The sequence below is a fragment of the Cygnus olor genome, chromosome 1 (assembly GCF_009769625.2).
Source record: "Cygnus olor isolate bCygOlo1 chromosome 1, bCygOlo1.pri.v2, whole genome shotgun sequence".
Lineage (NCBI taxonomy): Eukaryota > Metazoa > Chordata > Aves > Anseriformes > Anatidae > Cygnus > Cygnus olor.
This window is the reverse complement of record NC_049169.1, coordinates 116,080,012-116,107,287: the sequence shown is the minus strand read 5'-3', so window position 1 is coordinate 116,107,287 and position 27,276 is coordinate 116,080,012. Positions and strand designations below refer to the sequence as shown.

Genomic DNA, 27,276 nt, shown 5'->3' with positions numbered 1-27,276 from the left:
TTATTGTGTGTGCACTCTGTCAAGTTCCTGGCCTGTCTGTGTAGTGTGGAAGCACGACAGGGACATCAGCGCAGACCCCAGCCAGCCTCCTGTAGACACGTTCCTCCTCTGTTCTTAACTCAGGTGCAGACAAAGCATTAAAAACATGTCAAAACACCTGCCATCCTCAATTTCCCTGGGGCAAAACGGGCTGGGTGCATGCCTGCTCTACCAGCCATGTGCCTGGAGTTTGCTGAAGAGCCAATGCCCTACCTAGACATGGAGGCTGGAGATAGGTGACTTTCTGAAAACCAGAGTCAGTCCAAGCGATAGTTCTGGGGATGGTGGTGGTGAAGTTGAGAGTTCTCATCAGATTTAACTAATAGCTTCTAACATTAAAAAAATTAAAATAAAAAAATAAGGAGGGGATGGTGTGTGTGTGTGTGATTTTTCAAAACCCCCAAACTTGCCATTTAGACCTTTTCTGAAGAAAATGTTTAATTGAAAAAGAAATCTCCAAGCAAAATATTTTATTTCAATTAGCTTCTCCTCCTCCAAACACCCATCCAAATCTCTGCTTCAATTTAGTCTGGACAGATCTCCATTTGTTTCAGTTTGGTCACTAAAGAGAAGAACTTTATTTTTTAATGTGGCTTCACTTCAAGCATATACTTCTTCAGGAGGTAGCCAGGGAGAGGTGGCTGGGTTATTCTGTAACCGCAGTGCCCAGAAAACACAGCTCTTACCAGGGTTAGGGTTATTTGCAGCTTCTTTATGAGATATCTGCATGATCTACGTCACATCAGATAGCCCACAAGATTTTTCTACAATGGATTACCTCTGGCAATGTTTTCCAGAGATTTCATTTATTGCAAAAAGACCAAAGGTAATGTCATTCTTGTGCTAATGCCTACAATAGTCATCTCTTTGAAAGGTTTGATTCCAGAATAAACGTTCCAATAAATATTGTTCTTGCTCGCCTGTCTGAATAGCAGAGAGGCTTCCTTCACAACCATGTTGAGGGGGAGCAGGGCCCAGCGGTGGGCAGGAGAGAGGAGAGGAGGGATCTGAATTCCTGTGGGCTCTCCCTTTTCCAGGAAATCTGCACCCAAATAATGTCATGATTGCTCCAGACAGTGTTTGAGAATCACCATAGAGTGGAAGACATATGCTGCTCTCAGCTGACTTAAGAGTAAAGCAGTTGGGTGAGAAGCTGGAGCTAGGGTGAGAAAGAGAGGTTTAGGTCCGGTGGCTATATGGAGACTAACCCCAGGTTCCTGGAGGACGCGAGGAGTCTATATCAGAGAGCACCTAACGTGGATTGTCGTTTCTGTCATTGCTTATGCCTGATTCAGCAAAGCGCATACTGGTATAGACTAGAGCTGAACAGTTTGAGGCACGAAATGAGATTGCAGAAACCACATTCTGAAACGATCACAAAATTGCTGGGGGATGGGCTGAGAGCACTTCTGAAGATAAGTATAAATTAAAATACAATAAATTGCTTATCTGTTTAATGTCCCAATCATTTACGCTCAGAGAGCAATCAGATGCTGGGTATAATTAGTTGCGGGGCAGGACCCAATCAGCATCATCTCCACAGAGCGCTCTACTGCCGCTCATTGGCGTTTGCTATCACAGGGCACATATAAACTCACAGCTGAAGCACAGCGAAAGCACTCAGCCAATACACTGAAGGCGGTGAGTATGGCTTATCTACTACTGAATGTGCTTCTTTTATAATAGCAAAGTACATGGGAGCCATGCCTACTAACCAGGTAATGTTGTTATCACAGGAAGGCTTGAGAAGAGGATTCTGGTAGCATCTGCTTTTCAGCCTGTTCAGAGGTTGACTGATCCAGGGAATGCCTGTGCAAGATCTGAATAAGTCTAAAAGCCAGGGAGGGCCTGGCTTTATGCTACATGGTCAGTCAGGCAGGGGACCAGGTTGTCTGGGGAGCCTGTGCAGTCTCCATCCCTGGAGGTCTGCAGGCCCAAAGAGGACAAAGTGCTGAGTCTGTGCCCAGCGCTGACCCAGCTTTGAGCAGGGCTGGGGACCTCCCAAGGTGCCTCTGTGATTCTGTTGAACTGATGCTGCATTTGTCTCGCTCAGAGAGAGCAATACCATTTCTTTAACATAAAGCAAGAAAATTGCATTTTGCTTTGAATGGAGTAAGTTTCCATGAACTCTCTCTCTGCTCAGTTATTTTCCCTTAGCCTGCTTTGAAGTATCTCATTCTTCCTATTGAAGTTATCAGCGCAGTCTGATAACCTAATAATCACAATCTCTTATCTGTGAAGTACTCCATAAATATTAGCTTGTGCTCTTTGTCATATAATTTCCGTAAGTGGCAGCAGCTGCAGAGCTGCATGTAACCATGCCTTGCCTCTTGGACTGCCTCCCAGTTCCAGTGGATATTTCCATTATCTTTTCCCCATTCTGTCTTGTCTCAGGCTTCTCTAATTGGAAGTCCTGCACTCTGAAGAGACTTACGGGGCCATTACAAGATACCTACAACAGGTCAGACGTTTTTGACAGCTGATCAAATAATAGCTGAAGCTTCAGGCAGGGGTTAGAAGGACTGTTGGGACATAGGTAAGAATTCTGGTAATCAGGAGAGGACATACCTTTGCTTTGTCATGTAAGGTGACCTGAAACTGCAGTGGAAGCAGTGTGGGGAGACGTTTGCGTTAGACATTGCTCTTTTCAGCAACCCCCAGCTGCAGTCAGACTTTCCACAGTGATCCCATCCCCCTTCCTGCCTGTGCTTCTCACCAAGCAAGCATGGTAGCAGGATGAGGCCGCTGAATCTATCAGCAGAGGAGTGGCTCACTGGTGTTGTGTCAAGGCCTCAGAAAGATACAGGGAAGGTCAGGCTCTGCTGATCTCTTGGTACGGTTTCAGGTTGTCTGCAATCTTGTATAGACTTTCTGGGTGTTCCTGTGCTCAGGCTTCAATTTTTAAGTTTTGCTTCAGAACTGCAGTGGCTTTAAATGTATCTTATCTTAAATACAAATCCAGACTCTGGGCGTGGCTGTGCAGAGATTTTAGAATGATTCAAGGTTGGTAGGGTATCTGTTGAGTCCTACAGCACTGCACAGGGAATTAACCAGACTTTGAGAAGATAAATGAAAAATCCTCAATCAGTAAGGAATGTAGACACTGACATAGTCAGGGGGAGGTCTTGCTTCTTTGTTCTCTGGACATCTAGAAACTATGTCTGAATCTACTCCAGGTGACTGAATAAAAGAAAAATACTGTTCTTTCTGTTTTCATGTATCGGATGGCAAGGAAACTGGACATAATGAGTAGAATGTGATCTTATTTTAAAAAGTGGAAAACCAATAATGCCATTCCTTCCATGCAGTAGTCTTGCACTTGCCGTCTCACTATGGCATGCCATCCCTGATACTCTATTCGAGGGCAGGCTTGGCTGCTCTTGGTAGGGGTGACCCTGGGACTTACAGCACTTCTTGATGGTGGCAAGGTGTTTGGAGGTTACAGGTCCTAAGCTGGGGTCTAAGGGGATGGCAGACCACCTGGGGAGGTTGCTCACTTTCACCTGGGTCTCAGCAGGTTGCTGTCCACACAGCCAGATGGGTAGTGGTGGCTCCCCACATGCTCAGCTGAAACACAAAGTCTCTGGGACCACCAACCTAAACTGGATGTGCAAACCTGGATTATTCCTCTGCACGGAGGGGGTCAGTGATACCAGGTCCTCTCCAGTGATCCCTACAGCTCCATGTCACCCACAAAGCTACACTGAGGTGTCCCATGGAGAAAGATGGGGGCATAAGCAGTGGGCATGCAGAGCTAGGACATGCCAGCTGCTGGCTGAGGCTTTGCACCAGTGCCATGTCCAGGAGACCTCCCAGCTCCAGAAAATGGATGCAGGAGTCACAGACAGTGCTTAGTGATGGCCACCAGCTCTTCCCATAAACACATCACCCTAAAATCTCCTGGCCTTGGCCCGATGAGAGGAGGGCACAACCGGGCCCTGCCTCAGGGCCTGTTGGAGGGGAGAGGGGCTTGCATGGTGCCCAGCAGCCACTGCCCAGCCTGCTGGGGGTCAGCACCCACCAGGGCAGGGAGATCAGCACCCACAAAGAGGGGAAGGATCCAAAAAACAGACCTTGTGCTGTTTTGTAGCACCTAAAAGTTTCAGCCTCTCCCGTGTTTCGACCCTACCACAAGATGAAGATGGGCATACTCGGGCCTCAGTAAATAATAATAATAATAATATCTTATTTCCAACATTTTAGTTGGTAAACAGTGACCTCAGTTGTGAAAACATGCCAACTCCCCCTGATAAATTGCAGTTTATCTCTTCTTTACCCGTAAGTGACTTTTGCTCCTTCCCAGTTAATGCATTAGGTAAATAAGGATTTGCTTGGGGAGACATTCTCAAGGCTGACACAAATCCTGGCTTGCAAGGAAATTGACTTTTTTTTTTTTCTTCTTTCCCCTTTAATCCCTCCCAAGAAGCAACAGGTTTGGTGGTGGTTGGGTACAACATGGAGAGGCAAAGTTTGCAGGGACTGTTTTTATCAGACCCGTTGCAGGGTCCAAGCCATTTTGACCTGACTGCCCTGTGCACCTGGGGCCTTGCTGCCTTGTGGGGCTGGAGCAGGTGCCAGCTGTCTGCCTGAGGAATAGAAATGGCTTCAGGGTGCTAGGTCCTTCCAGGGGCCTTTTCTTCTGAGAAAAGAAGATAAATGAGCTCAGGATGAGCTCTTTGTACCCAAATTTTCTCCATGTGTCTATATCCAGTGCATTGCAACTGGCTGACTTGGTTCCACACGAGGTGGCACAATGTCTGCCTGCCCCACCAGGAGGTGACAGGCCTGCTTTGGGCCTTGGGTCATATCTGACTGACCATGTGGACTCTCAAGTGCTCCAAAGTGCTCATTGTCTGAGGCACAGGGGCACACCTAGGGTATGAAGCTGGGCCCTCGCTACTGCCAGGCCCCATAGTTTGTTTTTACTGTCAGTGTCACCATGCCTGGTGCTGTTTTTCATGCTGGGGTGGCTTGGCCAGGTAACACCACACATTTATTAACCTCTATCTTCAGGGAAGTTCTAGCACCTTTGGTTGAAATGTTATATTTCTGTGTTTCAGGGACACCCCAACAAAAAGTGAACCCCAGCCCCATCCTCCTGGCTGGTGGAGAAGCAGCTGGGAAAGCACAGTTCTGACCTCAAATAATCCCGCTGGGATACTTCGAAGAAGTGGTTGCAATCGGGTGAAGCAAGCAAGCACGCACAGGAGGATGGCAGAAATGGTAATTAAGGCTGCCCTTGGGCTCACATGTCGAGCTACAAATTAATTAGATAATCAGGAGCCAGCCATAACACTGTGCTGGCTACTTGCCTGGCTGTTGTGAGTCAGCAGGGCTTTGTAGGCACAGCAGTCAGCCTGGGTGCAAGTCTCCAAACATGACCCTACCGAGCTGTAAGGTCCCTTTATTCAGCGAAAGCTGAATCAGGGCCAATTCGTTCTGCGGACAATCCAGAAAAGAAAGTTCGAATTACCAAAAATGTTTCTTTAGCAAAAGAAGCTGGCTGATTAAATGCATAGATGGTCACTCCATAGAAGCTCACATCATAAAGGGTCACATCAAAGCTCCATGTAACCCTTTATCCTGTTACTGGTACTGATCACAATACCAGAAACTATAGCAGCCACTGAGAATAAACCAGGCTCATCCTTTCCTCTGCATATAGAGTGTTCCCAGAGCACAGGTACTGTTAAGGTCAGTGTGTTTAAGAGCCACTAATGAACTTCACCTTTGTGAACCCTTTTCTGTTTCTGCTTTTACCTGTTTTGCTCCTATAGCTGTTCCTTTTGCCTATTATTCAATGCTGAGAAGCAGGAAAGTGTTTTTCAGTCATCGTCCCCACATCCACCAGGATTTACAGCCTGATCTCACCACAGCCACCTGTCTCACTTCCAGTCTGAAGAATCCTGCTCTCTTTAAGGCATTTTCATATGGAAACTGTTCTATACCTTCGAGCACCTTTGTTGTCCTTCCTTGACTTTTTGTTTCTATGTATTCTCTCTCTTTTTTTTTTTTTTTTCATTTTAACTTTTAATGTTCTTGGATGCCAGGGTAGAGGGGTCTTTTTGTCTCTTTGAGGCCCAACACCACAGTACAAGTATTCTCAACTTACTTACGGTTTCTTCACTGCTAAAATGAAAACAAACAAACAAACAACAACCACAACAACAACAAAAAAAAACCTGCTCTTGACCAAATGATAAAATACAGAGCACCACATTTTCTAGTGGTGGAGGAGAGGTGCTTCAATGTACTGGAAAGCACTGGCACAGGTTGCCCAGAGAAGCTGTGGGTGCCCCATCCCCGGAGGTGCTCAAGGCCAGGCTGGATGGGGCTTTGGGCAACCTGGTCTGGTGGGAGGTGTCCCTGCCCATGGCAGGGGGTCGGATCCAGATGGTCTTTAAGGTCCCTTCCAACCCAAGCCATTCTGTGATTCTGTGATTCAATGTACATTTGAACAGGGGACGATTTACTGGAGATGGTGGTTAGGAGATGTTTTACTACATGTGAGGTTTAGTACACCAAAGCTGGACATGTGACAAAAGAGCAATTTCCACCATTTAATTCATCTGTAGAACTGGGTTTTTGAACAGCCAGTAGGGATGCCCCAAGCAGGCTCTCCATCCTGTTTTCACACCCAAACGTGGAAGTCGTTTCTTGCCTTTGAAAATTATTACACAGGAATTATTACACAGGTGCCTGCCTACCAAGCTTTTCCTCCCAGGTGACTGTGGGGCTCTATTTCCACTACACAGGAGATGACCAAGGCCTGCCTGCTCATGAACGGCAGCTGTATGGGAAGTCAGGAAAGCAAAGCTGACAGCTCATGGATTCTTCCCAACTTGCCCAGTAAGTGCACGTGGACAGCTGCAATGCCTGCCAACAAGTCTCCACACTCCTGTATACCCTTGTAAGTAATTCTTTCATGCCGGTTATTTTAGAGTGCAGGAAGCTCAACGTCAACATGTGAAGATGAAGCATTATTGTTACACTCTGTGTTTTCCAGCAGACATTTGAAAGCATCTGCTAGTTTGGGGCATCTTGCTTTAGAAGAATTAAGATGAACATATTTCAGAGGTAGATTTCAACCAGGGACTTGTACACTTCTGCAAAATGGACTCGGTGAAATCTGGTGTTCAACAGCAGAAGTGAAGGTGCTCCCAGCTGCTAGGCATGCGTGGCGATGCGGTAATGGCTCTCCCAGCTGTAATGTCCTTGCATGCTTACAACCCAAAGCTGTTGCACCCATTCCTTTGTACAACACAGTCAGGGACAGCTATACAATCATCAGTCAAAGGCCTGCTGTTCAGATACACTCGTTCATTCAAACAGTCTGACGCAGTGTGTAGAAAGATTTCAAAATATTAGCAATGTCTTTATCGATGGCTGGAGACTTTCATAAAAACTGATTACCAGGGCCTGGGCTTTTAAGTAATGAGGAAATGTCACACTCAGAGGTTGCCCACACTGTGTAAGTGACCCAGGAGTGCAGTGCAGGCGAGGTGGCTGCTCTGAGCCCATTCTTGTCCTCACAGCAGCAGATTTCCTCCCAGGGTGAGGCAAGCCTGACAAAGTGCCCCGACTAGACAAGAGGTGCTTTAATGGCCCTGCAAACCAAACGCAGACAGGCTATTAAAGATAAGGCTGTCCTATAAATGTCAGGGGAACTGCGGACACGTCCCTGCTGTGCCAAAGACGTAAAGCACAAATTCAGCTCCAGTACGCGAGGAACTGTGGAGGTGCGGCACTGCTCTGCGTAAATGCCTGCCAGTTGAGAGCCGGTGTGGGGAGTTTTGTCCCACGTGCAAGGTGGGACACAGCTGGAGCATGGCCCACCAGCACTTGTGAAGCTCAGAAGCCCCCAGGTCTGGCCCATGAAGGAGGAGTGGGCTCCGCAGGCTCAGCGCTAACCCAGCAAACATGCACCCAGTCACTCACCCAGGGCAAACCCTGCAGATAGCACCTAAGGACAGGATCAGCCAAACTGTATTTTCTTCTCTGTTACCATGCTGAGCAGGATAACATTGTTATTTAGCAATTTTTAGTAATTCAGCATCAGGGTGCCAGAGGTGCAGCAGGGCAGGTCCCATACCAGCGCATCTCCAGCAACAGGGCACTGGGGACGTCAGGACAGTCCCCTGGGGATGGGAACAGGCCGAGGGGGCCCATGTGGCATCACTGGGGCAGGGACTGAAATGTAGTCTGCTGCACTGATAAAAATAGACATGAATCATGCAGCACTGGGACATCACCATTTCACTTTGCAGAAACATGTGGAAGGGGAACTGTTTGTTTTTCCTGCTCTGGGTGAACTATAGATGGCAGCTGATAAGGCAAAAATCTCTCTTTTTTTTTTTTTGACTTTCTGCAATTCACATATGAAACCTGATTTTTTGAGGTAGAAGGGGATAGTACCAGGAAAAGAAGGCAAGGTGGTATTTTATGTAAGGATATTAATTATTTAAGTTTTCCGAGAGATACAGAGGTAGAGTGGTTCTGATAGTCCTTGATCCAGTTCTGATCTGCTACAGCCTCAGAAAGGATCACTTACATGTTTTTTTGCCAGGACTGCTTTTCCTCTGGACCTCTTATGGAATAACATGCCACATGTAAAAGCAGAAATACTGGAGGAAAAAAAAAAAGAACATTCTTGTCCACTGCTATCCTGAATTGATAACAACCATTTTAAGACAGGAGTATCCCCATCATATCCTTTAGGAGCACCAAAGGCATTTTCCACAGATCCTGATAACCAAAGAGCTGCTACCTTCACCACACAGCGTTCACATAGCTGGGGAATGAAGCTGACTGCGCTAGCATTATTTTTGTAGTAAGATATGGTAGTCACTAGGAAAGAAATTTGATAGAAACTGCAGAAAATTTGGTGCCTGGCCCCAGAGCGAGAGAAAGGCTGTTCTTTTGGGGGAGTGCTCGCTGTGGTTGGCAGCAATGCAAAAGACCAGTCCTGTTTCTGGCTCCCCTTCACCATGCTCCATCACTGAGCCTCACAGCACCTCGCTGTGATGCAACATGCCTTGCTGGGGTTCAAACAGCACAGGGGCATCTCATTTACCACAATTACTGGCTGAAGGTAAATAAATGCCCTTGCTTTCTTCTATCGAGATGATTTCCTGCAATCTAGATGTCTAATGTAGTGCTCAGGTTGCTCTCTTGAAAGGCAGGCCCTAACTAAAGGCTACTTGAAGGAGCTTGAGTCTCCTCATGCCATGGCTCAACCCCACTGAAACCACTGAGCATTTCAGCCGCTTCTAGAGCAGATGGAAAATGGCTCAGCTGTGGGGAAAGCTCATTTATTGAGTTATTGCCTCGAATTTAGCAGCATTCAGTAGAGGTTGTAATGCGCGCGGTAACACTTTCCACGGAGGGAGAGGTAAGAGCACACGTGCAATATACCATCATTTCTGGGCGTGAGATGTAAGGAGTGGCTCCTTTTGGCCGTAAACATCTGCACTAAAACACCACCCTGTACTCTTGCAGGGCAAGAAGTGTCTATACCATTCTCGCAAAACCCGGAGGGGAGGTGTGTGTGTGTCTTTAAGTAAATCAGCATGCCATCCCTGCATCACATGGCCTTTCTGTCAGCAGACAGCCATCTGCTTGGCTGCGATAGCAGACCAGGATAACTTGGGTTCAAGGTTCAAGGGATGATAGTGGGCGAGAGCCGTGCAAAGGGGAGCTGAGCAGCGAGGGGGTGGGGGTTTGTCACCCCACTCGGAGAGAGACATGCTGACTATCAACCAGGGGCAATACATTTGTGGCCCCAATAAACACGGCCCTCATCAATCTTCTTCCTCCTTCTTTTAAAAAGTTCAAGGACACCAGTTCCCTGTCTGCGTGGCAAGATGCGTTCAGCCATGTGTTGGGCAAACAAGTCTTTTTCGTTCTAGTTGCAATCGCTGTGACGTGTTTCTTGGCTTCTGCTGGCGTCTGACAGAGACTGACAAAACCACGAGGCTGAATTGGCCTGATCCAAGAACTCAGTTTAATTATTTGCCAAAAAAATCCAGAGTCCTCTGCTTCATGGCAGAATTAACAACTCAGCCTATGGGAGTGGGGCAAAGCTCTGAGCTGTGTAACAAGGCTGCGCTGGAAACAAAGGTGCACTGCTAACTTGCCCCAGGTGAAGCTGAGATGTGTCCCCTCGGACATAGTTTCTGGATGAGCACAGCTGGGTTCCATAGATCTACAAAAACGAGCATCCAGACTGGTGTTTCATTTCTGTATTGTGGGCACACGCTGGCAAACACCGAGAGTGTGACAAGTCCTTGGCTGAAAAAGTTGCCAGGTTCATGCATGAAATTCAGGCAAGAGTCATCACAAATATCTTCTCCAGGGCACAGAACTCCAGACCAGGTGATTCATGCTCTGAAATCCAGCAATCAATTGATGCTGGTGAACAGACCTTGCTGAGAGAGGCCCTTGCTTGTCAGAGACTAACGGCCTTGGAGCACTGAAGTGGCTTACGCCTTTCTGATGGTTTGGAGCCATCCTTGCAAGTAGGGAAGTAGCTCCTGGCTAGGCAAGAAAAAGTTGGTTTAGAGTTGGATGAAAATATGAACAGCACAGGCTGTGTTGTGGTGGATGGAGGAGAGAAGAGGCATGTTTTGTGCATGGTCTTCTGGCTTTCTCACCAACTGTGTAAGATCCTGAGGCTTGTTTGCCATTCTCACTTCACTTAATTATACATCTGGCCTCAGGCCTTGTAGAACAAGGTATTTCAGAACAGCCCTGAAAACTAACTACGTTATTTTTTACTTAAAGGAATAAATAACTGATGGTAAGAGTGATGGAAGACCACAACCAACTCCTTTTGCCTCCGTTACCTGTCAATGGAGACCTTTTCTCTTGAAAAAAGGAGTCTCTTGGTGGTCTTGCTGTAACCTTACTCAGGTTTTATCTTGGTTCTTGTTGCATAAAAGTTGCTCTGATTTGACTTTTTTTGTTTCTCCTTTCATAAAGGTCAGAAGAAACAAAGATCTTGCCCAACATCCTGAAGAAAATTGGCTGCACCCCAATGGTCCGAGTCAACAAGATTGGGAAGTCCTATGGGCTCAAGTGTGAGCTCTGTGAGTTTCCCCTTTCCACTAGTTTTTTTCGGGCCATGAGGTGAGGTTGAGGGGCAGCGTCAGTGGGGGCTTCAGAAGAGACTCAGCGGAGAGCAAGAACAGACGGGGAGGGCCAGGCGTGGCACGTGTTGGGTATTCCTGGCTATGAGGTTATGGTGCAGTCATGGCCCCACCGCACCGCCCCTGCCCGGTGAGCTGGAGCTGGGCCAGGCACTGCCCGTTTGCTGGGTCACTGGCCCCGGGGATTTCACTTTCTGCTTCCCCCGGGGACGTTCCCAAAGCACAGCTGGAGGCAGAAGAGCAGGGACTGCAGATAGCTGGGTGTATCGGCCACCGGCGTGCCAGGCCAGCTGCAGGGTCAGGTTTTCCAGCAGGACCCAAATCCTCTCTCACAGCCTCTGAGGCGTGGGTGATAGCTCTTTGCAAGGGTTTTTAGCCTGGTGTCCTGCAGAATATGCATGATGTAATTAGTCTACTTCTGTTATATGGACTTTTCAGTCTCCTCTCCTGCATCTTTTAACCCTGTTTAATTTCAGCCAGACTGGAAAGAAAGAGAGAGGTCTCAGAGGCATCAAGGTTCACGAGTTTCATGTGGCGGTGTAGGAAGGAGAGACTTGGCTAGTGCTCACACCCCATAAAACAGCACAGCAGGCACTTATGGTCTTATTTGACTGTAGGGAACCCACAGGGTAACCAGCCTCCCCAGGGCACAGACCCGCATGAAGAGTGCTGTGCTCTCTGAAGCTGCCTTCCCCTTGGAGGATGTCTGGCTGGGGCAAGCTCCTGGGGGAATTTGGGGCAGACAGAACTAGGCAAGCCGAGGAACGAGACAGAGCCCCATTTTCTGGGATGGTGTCTCCCTCCCATGGTGCAGCAAGGGAAGGAGAATAGGATACACACAGCAGCTGCGTGTTCCTGAGCTGTGGGGTCAGCACAGAGCCTCGTACCCAGCAAATAAACGAAGGCTTGCAGCCCTGCAGCATTGAGGAAGCGGTTAAGATTAGATGCAATTACTTTGTAATCTCTGTGCCTTTGAGGACATCTGTGTAGCTGAAGTTTTGGCAGTCTGCATTATAAAAGGTAGTGATAATCACAAAGATTTTCCCCGTTGCTCTGGCTGCTCACGTAGCTGGGTGATTTGTCAGCCTGATGTCACTGTCTCCACTACAACTAAGAGAATCGCATCCTAGAAGTACCCACTTCTCCCTGTCGTCCATAAATCAGAGCCCAGTATGATCAGTTCAGGTGCAGACATCAAAACCTCGGTGAGAAGAGTCCTACCGCAAGTGTTAGCAGCATGGAGGGATCAGAAGCAGGGGTGTGCCCTGCGGCTGGAGTGCACTTTGGGAACTCTCTGATTGCAGCTGGGGGGAGCTGGGAGCTGCCAGGCAGCGTGGTGCCCCCAGCTTGTCCCCGATGGAGCCTCACCTTTGCTTTCCAGTGGCAAAATGCGAGTTCTTCAACGCGGGGGGCAGCGTGAAGGACCGCATCAGCCTGAGGATGGTGGAAGATGCGGAGAGAGCGGGGATTATAAAGCCGGGAGACACGCTGATCGAGCCCACTTCGGGGAACACAGGTAGGAAATGCCAGTGCGCCCGATCCATCCTGGCATGTCTGAGGGCTTGCAGGAGGCACAGAAATCTGAGGAGTCCTTACACCTGGGAACAGACCATGCTGCCTAAACCTCCCCAGGGCAATGTGCTTTCCTTCCCACTGGTCTGTGTGCATTCCCAAGGAAGCATTTCCCCTCCTTGCTCTGTGCAAAGCAAGAAGCGTGTGAGGGCTGTGGGCAGCTGCACAGTTAGCCTGGGGCACTGTGGCTCTGGCTCTGTCCTTACCTCAGCTCGCCTCCCTCCCTCCTGGCAGCCTCAAGAGGTGCTGAGATGTCTCTTGCTGAAATCCTGAAATTCCTGAGGGCCTCCTGAGGGCTGGGGCAACCCCTTGTGCTTTCTGCATGGGAAGTTCTTGAATATTCAGAGGTTCCCACAGAGGGCTTCCCTGATGGGCTGGAAGATAAATCTTTTTTGTTTTGTTTTGTTTTTTTCATTGTCACTGTCATCCCGCTCAGGCACCAGATTGTGGTGAGGGACAGCAGAGGAGTGTCCGTGCATTTTGCAGCCTGCACAGGACCCTTGGTGAAAGTTTCTTTGTGCCCTGGGCACTGCTGCAGAGGTCGTCCACCCTGTCGCTCCTGGGGCAGCACCATGCTTCCTGCAACTGCTCCCCATGCCCTCCTGTGGGGACACATTGCTCCAACTGCCCCATGTGGCCGGGGAGCAGCTGGCTCCATCCATCTCCCGCAGTGACATCCCGGAGGATTCACAGAGGATGCCCTCACGTGTAGCTTGGTGAAAATTGCTACGTGGTGTTCACCAGTGGGAGAGAGGCGCGTAGGAAGCAGGAGAGAACATGCGTGTCGGTGGGGCCTTGCCAAACGCTGTTGTCAAACGGTTCCCTTTCCTCCCCTCAACCCAGGAATCGGGCTGGCACTGGTAGCTGCAGTGAAAGGTTACCGCTGCATCGTCGTCTTGCCGGAGAAGATGAGCATGGAAAAGGTCAGAGCTCTGTACGGTATTACCCCACAGCCTGGGAACATCTCCCTCTCTGTCTCTCTCTGCCTCTCCCTGTCAAGAGACGGACTGTCCTCTCCTTTAAAGGGTAATGAGCCTTGCCGCAGATACCAGCATGTCTCTGGAGCTATTCAGATTTCCTTTTGACAAAAAAGAAAGCACGCTGAGATGATCTGACTGATTACCTAGCGTCGGTGACACAGTGGGGTCATGCGTTAGCCAAATGCAGTGCATGTCTGCAGAGACATGGAGCAATCCACGCTCTGTGAGCGTGAGGGCTGCAGGGAGCAGGGGAGAGGTGTGCGGGGTGCTGGGGCTGCCAGCCTTGCTATCTTCCCCTCTGGCATCTGACCAGTCACTTGATCTCTGCATCTTGCTATGATTTCCCTTAACTGACAGACATTTAAGGTTCTCTGAGATGCTTTCTCAAGCTGGTGGACAACAAGCCCAACTTTGCACAAGAGCTGATGATCAGGTGAAACTGATGCCCTAGGGATGGCAGAAATCGCCACTGTGGGGAGCAAAAGTCTCACAAACTGTTCAGCTGAACTCATAAAATCACAGAATCATTAAGGTTGGAAAAGACCTCCAAGATCATCTGGTTCAACTGTCCCCCAACCATGAGTGAAGCCAGACCTGGACCCTGACTTGGCTCAAAACAGAGCCCTTCTCCAAAGCACCGCCCTCATTTCAACCTAAATCTCACTTAAGCTCGCTCTGGATCAGATGCCACGTGCAGCTGCCACGGGGTTTGCCTCCAGGAGTGGTGGCACTCACCCCCCCTTCTCCTTTGACGCCCTCACCCCAACAGCCACACCTCTCAGTGTATTAATACCTTAAGATTTATGATAGTTTCTCCTTCCCCCAAGGGGACTTGGGGCAGGGAGAGCTTTGAGACCTCCTCCTTGCCCGCAGGGGCTCAGTCCACAGCACATACAAAAGCTGCCTCTCCAATACTGCTCCCTGCCCTGGTTCCCTCTGCCCCTTCCCCAGGTGCCATGGAGCAGCACAGTGTCACCTACCTCCTCCGTGTCCCCAGCCTGTCCCCAAGTAGGACAGGGCACGAGGCCAGGCTTGAACCCGTGTGCCAGCTCCAGCCAGGAGGCTCTGGGTGCCAGGAGGATGTCAGAGATAGTATATAACTGAGTATTGGACATTGCATCTCCAAATGTTAAATGTCTCCCGCATGCAAAGCTGCTCTGGCATCTGATGCTGCCATGAATGCAGGGGTTCAGATTACCAGCACTACATGGGATCGGTTGCCTTACATCTCCTTTCTTCCCTCCAAAAGGTCGATATTCTGAAGGCGCTGGGTGTTGAAATTGTGAGGACCCCATGCACCCGCTTCGATGCCCCGGAGTCCAACATTCGTGTTGCCTGGAAGCTGAAAAGTGAAATCCCAAACTCTCACATTCTGGACCAGGTAAATGCAGCTCCTCCACAGACTCCCTTCCCAAACACATCTTATAGCGTGTACTCCAAGTCTGCCTGTGCTGGGGGAGTTTGCTCAAACTGGCAGCAGAAGAAGATTTCATCATTGTCGGATCACCATTTTATGGCACATGAAACTTAATCGCTGCTCTGTAAAGCACAGGGTAGCAGAAACAAAATCAGGGGCACCTCAAAACCTGTAATGCTTCTGTCAAAGCCAGGAGGTGGGGGAGGCGGGGTTTTCTTGCACACTTGAAAGGCTCCTCATATTGCTTCGGATTTAACTTTGACCTGAAAATTGCTTTTTACACCAGCCTAGCAGCCTCACTCTTGCCTCAAAAATAAGCTCCATACTAAAAAGGGCAAACCCTGATGATTCACGGCAGCAGTTCCTGCAGCACTGGCTCTTGTAAAGGAACACGCTTCTTTCTTTGGCCTCACCCCACTGCAGAAAAGATCCCTATAGTGAGTAGGGAACCCCCACAGTGTATAAAAATCAGAGGAGTCCTTCCTGTTAACAAAAAGGGAGCTCAATGTCTGAATACGCTTTTCAGAAGCAGCCTTCACACTCTACAGGTGTGAATGTGGGGCTGCACACCGTTCAGTGCTGTACCTGGGTTCCCACTGCAGCAAATCCCCCTGTAAATGTAGGATAACTGCTCTGGCCCACATTGCCCAGACACTTAACTGGCTGCACTGCCAACCACCAATAGCCACAAATGACAAAGCTGCTCTCAAAATCATATATATGATATTTGAAAAAAAATAATGTAACATTTGAGGGGGAAGCTGGTTTTTTGTTGTTGTTTTCTGAGCTTTTGGGGAGTATTGTGCAGCTGTGTTTCAACTTCTTCTAGGCAAAAGAAAAGGCTAATAATGTTCCTTTCTGGGCAATACCTGAAATGCTGAGGGACTGTCTTGCCTCCAGCAGCTAGGGCTTTAAAAACCCTCCAGGTCCCACAAAACCTGGCAATGCAGAGTATGGGACACCAGCCCCATACCACGTGAGCACTGTGTACCAGAGAGTGAATGTTTGTGGGCATGTTCAGCCTTCCAGGCCTTTTGCGCGGACAAATCCTAAATGTCCTCAGAAAACTGTTCCAAGGTGACAAACAGGAGGCATACCTGTGACCTGGCAGCCCTTGCCAGGGAGAGGAGGGGGGCGGCTGGATGCTTTGGGCAGAGCTCGTCAAGAGCTATTGCTAGTTCGGTATTTGACCTAGGCTTTACCCAGTAACTCGTGCTGTTCTCTGTTGAAATAAACAGTACCGAAATCCAAGCAACCCCCTGGCTCATTACGACACCACCGCTGAGGAGATCCTGGAGCAGTGTGAAGGTACCGTTTGCGCTGTTATTTCTACACGCCGAGGATGTGCAGAGGGCTAGAGCCCTCTATGAGAGGCTTGTCTGACATTGTTTATTCATCTAAAGGTATAGAAACGACAAAGAGGGCCTCTGTAAGGAAAGATACCCTTGGTAATGCTGACACAGAGTGTGGCAACTTCACACAGTCCACTCCACATCCACCTAAGCCTGCAGGACTTTCCTGTTACGGCCTCTGCTTTCAAAAGCCCAAGGGAGGAGACCAGAAACAAAACAGTGAACAAAACCAGGCTCTCCTGAAGGAGGAAGGGCCCATTTCTCAGCTGATCCATCTCTGTGACCTGTGAGCTGAAAGTGCAAGGTGGCTCAGGAGGCTTCACGGGGGAGTACACGCCCATCAGGGCATGCAAGGTTGCATCTGATCCTGCAATCTCATTTGCAAATCAAATCGGATCATAACTTAACAGACTAATGACATTTGATGACGTGACAGTGTGGGGAGGAAAAAGGACTATCCCAGTCCATGCCTGTGAAGATAGAAATGAAATTAATTCCCAGTATTGGGAGCAATGCAAAAGGTGAACAAGACTCAGGGGCTTTAACAGCATAATAACAGCAAAGCAGCTGAGTAACAGCAGGAACAAGAAGAGTCTCAGCCTTCCCACCACTACAACATTTAGATTTGCTCCTACTGGCAGCCAATAGTGAGTTGTGAGTCCTTTTCCCCCAGCGCAGTTGCATCTCAAGTCTCTGAAGGCCTGACTGATTCTGCTCCCACAGTCCTACACCATTTCACCACAACCAGTGGGGGTGCATCTGACTGGCACTTGTGCCAGTGCAGAGCTTTGCCATCTTCCCCTGTGGGTACTAGCACCAGCTGACAAGGTGTGTCTGCTACTGATATGTGCCATTAATCATATGCATGCTTTGCTTCACCATGGTGTGGTCTGAAAGGTCTGGAGGTGCTGAGATCCTCCCTCCCCTTAAGCCAGTAGGTGCCAAGCATGCAGAAATCATGGAAACCACTGGGAGATCTGGCGGTCATCTTCAGCCCCCTGTGCTGAGGAAGGACCAGCTGCCGATCCTTTCTACGCATGGGGTTGTAACAGCTCAGGGACATGAGTCTTGGACAAAAGGGAGACAGTGTTGGAGGCCGTGCCGAGTCTCACGTCTCTCTTCTCTGACCTGCAGGCAAGGTCCACATGGTGGTGATTGGATCTGGCACAGGAGGCACCGTCACCGGCGTTGCCAGGAAGCTGAAGGAGAAGTGCCCAGAGTGCAAAGTAAGCTGGGAGGCAGGGCTGCCCACTGGGAACGATGGCTCCCCCAGGTTTTCCTGCCTGTGCTTTCGATCAATACTAACCCTATGGTTCACGTGTGGCAGGGCTGTGCTAGCAGTTGTTGTCTCTGACTATCCAGTTTTTCACGGTGCAATCAGGGAGTTGCCATGGCCAGCCAGCAGAACTAGACCCAGATAGGATGTCTGTCTGTAGCCACAGGTTTCTGCAAGTTTGAGCTAACGTCTGGCTTTGCACTGGAACGGATTAAGGAGCACTCGCTCTCTCTTAAAGGCTGAGCTTTGGAAGCAGCAGCCTCTGCCAATGGGGTGATGACAAACACTTGGGGAGTGATAGCATTTTAAGCCACCACAGCCACTTCCGCAGCAGCTGAACACTAACTGTTTAAAAAGCTAGTGGGAAACTGTACTTTTTTGTCCTAGAGATCTCCACGCTGCCAGTGGGTAGGCATATTAATGAATATCGCAGGAAGAAAAATGTTGCTGATAAGGGCATAGGTAATTTTTTGGCTTGAGTCGTGAGATTATTTTTGAACTCCCTTTGTGGTTAACCAAACCTCCATCCCTCAAAGATCATCGGCGTAGACCCCGACGGCTCCATCGTCGCTCTGCCCAGTGAGTTGAACAGGACGAACAACACAACCATAGAGGTGGAGGGCATTGGCCATGACTTTATCCCTACTGTCCTGGACAGATCTGTAAGTAGCTGTGTGATGAGAGGCTTCTGTCTGAGCTTTGTCTTTGCATCCAACCTACTCTCACCATTTCCTCTTCCCCATCCTGACCTTGGAGCTGTCAGGCATCTTTCTCTCTCCAAGGAAAGGGTGCTGGCTGGAACGGCTAGAGGAGGTGCCTACAAACAAAGACTCCAGACTCGGGATGCCCTGACAGATGCATTTGTTTTCATCAAGTGTGCAAAGTAGCTCAGAGCTGCCAGATGTTGTAGGCAGCAGCACCACTGCATACGTCAGAGGGTTGGGGCAGACAGAAATAGCACTTCCAGGAACCAACTGTCTTGCTTTCTCTTCAGGTGGTTGATCAGTGGTATAAATGCAACGACAGAGACTCGTTCATCATGTCTCGCAGGCTGATTAGAGAGGAGGGATTATTGTGCGGTAAGCATCAATGACGACAGCTTCTTCTTCACTTAACAAACTTTTTAACCTCCTTGTTTAATTGCTTTGGGACCAAAACACTTCAGGGGTAGGTGCTCTCTGCATTTTGTGTCTGCTAGGCTAACAGGGCTGAATGGCTGAATCCAGAGCTGGTGTGTAGGTCGCTGTAGACTTCAGAGGTGTTGCAGTGAGTCAGTGGTCTGGGATCTGGCTCATCGGCAACAATAATTATAGAAGCAATAACTCTCCTCTTGCTGTAACACTTTTGCACAGGGAACTGGATCTTCAGGCCTAATTCTGCCTGGTATAGTGTTACATGGACTGAAGAGAAGGATTAATAGGATTCAGGACAGGACAGGTGGACTAAAACTGTCCCACCACTAACAACTCTGTGAGGCTGTACTCTCTGTCTTTGAACTATTGCCACACTAGAGGTGCCAGGTTTGGACCGGGAAAGTTTGTAAGTAAAGTAAGTGTAAGATGTTCTTACCGAGTATTTCTCCTTGTGCCAACAAGCTGTAAGTGATCCCCAGGGCTTTCCAAAATGAACAGGTGCCCTCAGGCAAACCCTGCCTATACCCTAAAAGCCTCTACACAGCATCAGTGTCCCGGAGCAGATAGTTATATGTTTGTTTCCAGGACCAGACAATACACAGTTACAGGCCTGTAGTTACAGCTGGTAAAACTCCTGAGCACTCCCATCCAGGGAGTTTTGAGAAAGATCAGGCTATTTGTTGTGTTGATTTAACCTAGCAGGCTCAGACTCACTGTGTTTCAATGGAAACCACTCACTGAACTCAACTATAATTTGTGAATAGCTTCATGTTCCCAGAACTGCATTTTTCAGGGACTTTCATCATTTGTTTGAAAAATGTGACCCAGTGCTAATTAACCTGCTGTAAAATACGTGCTGCCTTGAGTGCAGTGCGTAATTGGCACACAGATAGGGGAATGTCTCTCACTTCCAGTACTCGAACTACCAGTGGAAGAATTGCCTTTGTAAAGCAGGGACCTGCTTCCCCTACGTGCAGCACACCACATGCGTGCACACACACACACGGAGAGCATTTAGGTCTTCCCATCACGTTGGCCTGGTATTCCAAGCATGAATGTAATGTTCATGGTTTTTTTTCAGTCTTTGCAATGCGTGTAAAGCAAATCTTTGATTGCCAAACACGTTGGCCAGAAGCTCTAGATTTGGCGTAGTGTTCTCCTCGCCTGAAGACAGGCTGCGGTGTGGGCAGCAGTGGTATGAATGTCCCCGTATTGAACCTCTCAGCCCTTGGCCTGCCTGCAGGGTCTCCACAGGAGGTGGTTCATGAGGTCCATAAGGTGACTCTTCTTGCTGCCTCGTAAGCCTGTTGCCACAAGCCTTCCCATGGACATGTCCCTTCAGTCCCCACTCGGTCTTTTAGTGTCCCAAAAACCTACAAGGCCCTGGGGCCAATCGTCCTCCCTCTCCCAACGTTTGTCTCTCTCTTCTCGGTACCCGGACAGGCGGCAGCTCGGGCAGCGCCATGTCCGTCGCCGTGCGGGCTGCCAAGGACCTGAAGGAGGGTCAGCGCTGCGTCGTCATCCTGCCCGACTCTGTCAGGAACTACATGTGAGTTTCTCGCTTCCCCTCGAACAGCTCACAGGGAAAAAAAAAAAGTAAACAAATAACAGGGAGAAACGGCGTGCTGCGGTGATAAGCGACAGGGGCTGGCTGTTGGGACGCTTGGGTTTATTTCCTCTCGTCGCTGCCTTACTGCACGGAGCAGGAGTCAGTCAAGCTGAGTTAGGAACGCAAATAGCTGGCGTGCTTCGAGCAGTCCCTGAGCACTCGCAGCTCCCATTGACCTTAAAAGGGGCTAAGAGCAGCCAGCTGCAAAAATCATGGGAGCCCCGAGGCAGTGCTGTGGTCTGGGGCATGGAGCAAAGCACGAGTGCATATGGAAGGCTCACAGACCCGTCCTTTGCTGGTGATTTCTAGGTCCAAGTTCGTGAATGATAAGTGGATGATAAAAAACGGATTCCTAAACGACGTCCAGGAGCGTAAGCCTTGGTAAGACAACTTCCGCCGGTATGAACTGTGTTAAGGAAATCAGCTTTCCAAGTCTGGGAATGATTATCTTCAAAGGAAAGTATTATCTTCTATTACTGAAAAAATGCAGTTAAGTCCAGATCCCTCTGAGAAGGCTGTAAACTCAGCTCCTCTCTTCTGAGTGGCGAGATATCCCTCTTCTCTGATCAAAGTCTATTAAGGAGCCATTTCTGTCCTGAAGATGCTGATCTGCTCCCACGTGGCAGTCATTGCCCAGGCCACCTGAACCCTGACTGAGTTGGACGTGAATCTCCACCCAAACCCCCACACTCCACTGTTGATATCCAAAGGAACATGAGGCCAGTGGGCAGAAGTGTCCCTCTTGCAGCAGGAACCCTTTCAAACAGCTCTGGAGGTTTGTCTGGGCAGGGAACAGTCCATTTCCACTTTCTGGAGCTGAAGGCCAGAAAAGATGACCACCTCAGCCGCTTTTTGCACACCACAGGGAAAATGTCCCCTCAAGGCAGGGAACCACAAACTGCTGGTGCCAGCTAACATGTAACTGGGCAAATGGCACTTGTTGAGAAAGCACCTAGGCTTACTTAAAGACTGCAGGCATTCTTGATGTCACCTTTTATTTTGGGTTACTGTAAAAAGGTTTCTGCAAAATATTTCCTAAAAACTTAATATATTTCAAAGGCTTCTTGCACCTGGTTAGAATGGTTCTTGGCCCTTCCAGCCTCTCACAGTGCCCTGCATTTTCTGCAAGGACAAAGGGCTGAGATGTTGGGAGTTGCCTGTGATCCCCAGCAAACAAGTGTATCTCATCCTTATTAAGTCACATCAGCATTTCTGCCAGGCTCTCTCCTGGAAGAACTGCAAATGCGTTTTGAGGCTCCAGGCTACAAACCAAAGAAGTAAAACTGGTAGGCCTCTGCTTTAAGCTTACAGGCTTAAAATCTGAGCTTTGCAGGCAGGCAGAAAGAATATCCCTGCACAGTTGGTCTTATTTCTACTGGCCTTGCCTCCCTGAGCAAGGCCCGCAGCCACGCAGTCGCAAGTAACAGCTTGGTGCTGCCATTTGTCTTTCAACAGGTGGTGGAACATCAAGGTGCAGAAACTGAATCTCTCAGCCCCTCTCATTCTTCTCCCAGAAGTCAGCTGTCAAAAGGCGATCGAAATCCTGCAGGAGAAGGGATATGACCAGGCTCCCGTCGTTGCTGAATCGGGGTAACTATTTTTACTTGTTACATAGATGGCCATTCAAACGGGAAAAAGCAGCCATGATAAAGCTAAAGAGAAAGTCCCATCTACTTGTCCAATGATAGGACACTTGTGCTGAATTCTGGGAGGCACATTTTTAAAATATCATCTGCCTCCTTGTGAAGAATAAGCATATGGGTCTAAATCTGGAGACGTGCAGTCCCATAAATGCTACAGCAGTCGCACGGGCTCAGCGTTTCCTAGGACAGACTACATAGAAAGCTTAGAGCCTTTATTTTTGCTAACAATAATAGCAGGAATGATTCTTCAAAGAAACTCCCTGAGAGGCTCTTCTAGGGGGTTGCCACCGGCGGACCCGTGCCCACTAAAGGTTCTGCTCAGGTGAGGAGAAGGCTGGTGCCTCCCAGTCATGGCAGCAGCAATTTGGTCACTGACTTCAGGGGGAGCAGCTCAGCCCCTACATAAAATGTGTGCCTGACCTCAGGCCTGGCTTTTTGGAAAACTCCCTGTTCCCTTGCAGACTGATTTTGGGAATGGTGACCCTCAGCAACACCCTTACCTCGGTGCTGGCTGGAAACGCACAGTTCTCAGACCCCGTTACAAAAGTCATCTACGACCAGTTCTCAAAGGTACCGCTAAGGCCATGGCTGTGGCCAACCTCTGTCTGGGGAGGGGGAGGAGATGCACGTCCCTGGAGGTGCTCAAGGCCAGGTTGGATGGGGCTTTGGGCAACCTGATCTAGTGGGTGGCATCCCTGCCTATGGCAGGGGGGTTGGAATTAGATGGTCTTTAAGGTTCCCTCCAACCCAAGCCATTCTTTGATCCTATGCACCACCACCCCGAGGTGTGAGAGCAGCTGGGAGAGGAGGGCAGAGAGGTGAAGGCAGAAAGAAACGTGGAAGGCGACTGTCGTGGAGATGAGACCAAGGACAGGCACCTGCGAAAACACTGCCAGGCCTGTGGGGTTCACACAGCCAGCTTTGCAGGTTGCCCACAGACCCTCCCATCTCCCCAGAACAGTGCGGGTGGGTGAGACACGCCTGATCCTGGTCCATCCTGCCTGCCCAGGGCCACGATCAGAGGCAGGAAGCAGGCTCCTCACCGTTGTCCTTTAAATGTGAAGTGAAATGTAAAATGTCTCTTTCTGTCCTGTTTAGATTGGCCTGGAAGACAGCCTTGGGAAGCTTTCCAGCATCCTGGAGAATGACCACTTTGCTATCGTTGTGCACAAGCAAATGCAGTGTAGGTATCTGTAAAGAGAGGAAGCACTGTATGGGCTCTGCACAAATGGTTCAGATGGGAGAGGGAAATTCCCAAACCGAGCTTGATAGGGATCAGTGCAGCTGCTCCGCATGTGCAGCCCCTCTGCCTTTGCAGGAAGGACTTCTGCAAAGCACTGAAGCTGCCAACTATTCATTCGCTCCTCTCCTTTCCTGACACTGCAGGGATGAGGGGAGAGGGGGGAAGCTTTAACCAGTGGAGCGTGGGGCCAGCACACTGCTGGGTGTGTGTCCTGCAGGAGCACTTCCCAGATCCCAGCCATGGGAGCTATGCTGGCCCCCTGGTGCAAAGCTAACACTGAAGCACACATCAGCCCCATTGCCTCCCCTCGTCTCATGGTTTCCCAGGTAAACCCAACAGCGGAGGTGGGAAGGTGTTCGTTTGGTCCCCTCCTGTGACACCAAGGTGGGCGGACTGCAGGCAGCAGCTCGGGGGCGGTGCTTTTGTTGTGCAGCCGTAGCCTCAGGCTTTTAGTACCCACTTAGTCTCCTGACCTTGAATTCAAATCATCGCCTTGCTGGTTGTGGGCAGCAGAGGAAACAAGGGGGAAGTTACAGACACCTGCAGAATTAGTAGCCCGAGGGCAGGGGCAAAGGAGCATTTGGGCAGGTTAGATAAAGCTGAGGTGGAATTCAGGCCTGTAAGTGCAAGGGAAGAAACTACACCTTCTGCATCCCACTTCTTAAAGACCTTCTGCTGTGTGCGCCTGGAGGCTGTGCCATCTTCTCTGAACACCTCTGCTCCCACTTCTACCCCAGGGGATGCAGCCAAGAAATGTTCTCCTCCCTGTGTGCCCTGGGGGCCTGAGCAAATCACTGTGCTAAGGGGCTAGGTGCTCTCAGACTCCAGCGGGCCAGGGGAGGTCAAGAAATCTGAAAACAGATGTGTTGGACCATGAACAAACCCTGGGCACCTGAGCTGGGAGTCAGGGGTACAATGCCCACTGATGTATGCAACCTGAGGCATCCGTGTGTGAGCCCTACTTGGACTGGGAATGGGTACAGGGCTGCTCTGCCCATTAGACCAGCCCCATAAAGCAGCTGTACCAGCAGCTTTGATTTACTCCCAAACCAGTGTACAGCCACCCCGTCCCAGGTGGAGCGAACCAGCTCGGTAGAGTTGTGTGTAGTAGGACCATGTCAGCACTAGGGCTGCTGACACACCGATGGCAGCAGGGATCACACCGTGTTACTCCCCCGACCAAAACAGGTACGGTGGCAGCTGCTATTCTGCAAATCTGGCCTAACACACCTTTCCAGTGCAATTACACCGTAAAACTGCCAGAGGTACAAATTTGGCTTTATCTCGAGGGGGATGTTTTGTTTAAAACATCAGCAACACGAAAAAGCAGTCAGAAGACCCGTGTTTAGAGTGACATGAGAGCTGAAGGGTGCAATTATACTGATTTTATGGGTTTACGCATTGAACACGCAAAGCATTCCTGTGGTGAGCAGCGTGTCATATTGTGCTGTGTTGACTGCCAGCAAAGGGCTGACCCCTGAACTTGCAGCCTCCAAAACTACTGTGTGCCTTCATCCCAATCCCTCTGCTTGCATCTCTGTGGCCTGCTGCCCCGAAGCCCCCAGCAGCTCTGAGGCTGGCTGGCAGGTCCAGCCATGTTCCTACAAAATGCTACAAACAAGGCTCCTTCAAAACTGCTTTTGATGCACACTTTCAATTCTTTCACAAAAAAAAAAAAACCCTCCTAGGCAGAATTTACATTCTCAGCTATGTTGTCATAAAAAGACAAAAATCTCTTTTGTATGACATTTTGATATACATTAAATGGTATCCACCAAACAATACCAGCCAGCTGTACGCAATGCCTTTTGCTCTGGCTTGCACACAACACCCGTTTTCTCTTCTAGAGCTGCTGTTTTAATGCCCTCACAGTTAGTCCTGTATTTACTACTTTCTTCCCACACTATCACAGCTTGGTTTTTATCTTGTGTGTGGACTCCAGTGGCTAATTTTATTGTCATTTAAGAAAAGATTTATCGGATAGTTAAAGTAATTATTGCGATGTTATTTTATTAATGATATCATAGGACATTATTAGAGCAGAGTAGAAAGTGTCTCCTTGCTGCTCTAAAGAGTCTCATTAGTTTGGCCTGGAAAGTTTTGTGCTGATAGAAACAGAACCAGAACAGAGTTGGGGCAAAAACAACTGTGAAATCAAGGATCCTGCTTGGGTAAGGACTGCATTATTTGCAGCTAAAACCTCCCTGACGTGATCCCAGCAACCTGGCCAAGGCCGCACCAGTCATTTCAGTGGAGGTATAGCAGAGACAACTGCTACCCCACTTATGGTTTTCTCCTTAATAAATTAATTTTATTAAGGCACAGCCCCTGGATGGCTGTAGGTTCTGTTCTTCTTTCTTTTTCTTTCTTTCTTTTTCTTTCTTTCTTTTTCTTTCTTTCTTTCTTTCTTTCTTTCTTTCTTTCTTTCTTTTTCTTTCTTTCTTTCTTTCTTCCTCTCTCTCTCTCTCTCTTTCTTTCTTTCTTTCTTTCTTTCTTTCTTTCTTTCCTTGTTTCTTTCTTTCCTCCTTTCCTTTTTCCTTCCTTCCTTCCTTCCTTCCTTCCTTCCTTCCTTCCTTCCTTCCTTCCTTCCTTCCTTCTTTTTCCCACTAAATTGGCATTTTCTGTGCTTACAGTTAATGGAAATGGCAGCTCCTTCATGAAGCAGATGGTGTTTGGTGTGGTCACTGCGATGGACCTCCTCACCTTTGTCAGCAGAAACGACAAGAAGTAGGGCAGCAGCTTGGCTGCCCCAAGCCCCATGCCTCCGGCAGGGTCAGCTCCTGAGCCCGAAACACGTGGCTGAAGACATTTTGTGGTCTAATCCATCTGACAGTTTCTCAAAATAAGTGAAAATTGTAATGTAATAACCGTGTGTCCGCTAAATGCCACCCAGAGTATCACTAAAGAGAAGCTAACCAAAGAAATGACGTTTGATAGCCATATGTGGTTACATGGAGCTACCCAGGGCTGAAGAGGTAACGAGGGGGTAGGGATAGGATGGGGGTTGTTGTTGCCCAGATTTTGCCTGGTTTGGGGTTTTGGTGTGTCTGCTGGCAGCAGCACTGAGGCATCACAGCTGCCATAAGGAGGAGGAGGAGGTCCCACCACGGCTGGAGCCCACCTCCAACAAGAGAAGCTCGAGCCCTCCTGAGGGCTGGGGACAAGCCACGCCACGCCGCACCCTCCTGCCCCTCGCCACCCCTCGCAGCGGGGACAAAACCCACGCAGGGCTGCGGGAGACCCTGCTGCTCACCCCTAGCTCCTTCTGTGGGGGCAAGGAGGGAGCTTCTTCCTCCCCTCCCCAGCGACAAGGAGGGACAGAGCCTGGAAGAGCGGTGTGGTGGGATGTGGAACGCCGCTAAGCACAAGGGGGGAAGGGACATCCAGGGGCTGTGCCGGGCAGGGGATGGGGGTGGAAAGAGGGGCGAGGTGCTGGGCAGGAGGGGAATGAGAGATCCTGGAGCGGCTGCACGCCCTTGGAAAGCTCCCACCTGAGGCCTGGAGGGCCGGTGGCACTGGGGCCTGCCACACGTCCCCCGAGAAGGGGAGGCTCGTTCTCAGGATGTGATAACAGGGAGGGGAGATATGGCTACGTTCCAATTTCCTGTATTATTCATCTCATGAATATTCACCCCGCGAGCTCATTATCAAGGGAGCAAAGGGGAAGGAGAGGTTGATCTTCCTTTTGCTGTCAGAGTGTTGTGTTCCAGGAACTGATAACGAAGGTCAGAAGGCCCATTTGCCGTGGCAAAAAATGTAAATGAAATCAAATGTGAAACGAGTGCTGTGGGAACCGGCTGAATTGCTGCTGGAACCCGGTTTGGGGGAGTTGCTCTCAAACATGCCAATAGCTTTGCAGTCTTTC

General features: G+C 49.3%; 1 protein-coding gene across 1 annotated transcript; it reads left to right on the top strand.

The window, feature by feature from the left end:
- Positions 1–4,773: 4,773 nt before the first annotated feature.
- On the top strand, positions 4,774–26,887 carry LOC121064141 (cystathionine beta-synthase-like). The gene is made up of 16 exons (XM_040545413.1): positions 4,774–5,262; positions 6,795–6,949; positions 11,020–11,126; positions 12,568–12,702; positions 13,602–13,681; positions 14,988–15,119; positions 16,394–16,463; positions 17,642–17,733; positions 18,320–18,445; positions 18,778–18,862; positions 20,360–20,465; positions 20,835–20,906; positions 21,981–22,115; positions 22,630–22,738; positions 23,267–23,351; positions 26,045–26,887. The coding sequence occupies exons 1-16, from the start codon at positions 5,251–5,253 to the stop codon at positions 26,140–26,142; spliced, it is 1,599 nt and encodes a 532-aa protein (XP_040401347.1). The 5' UTR covers positions 4,774–5,250; the 3' UTR covers positions 26,143–26,887.
- Positions 26,888–27,276: the final 389 nt, after the last annotated feature.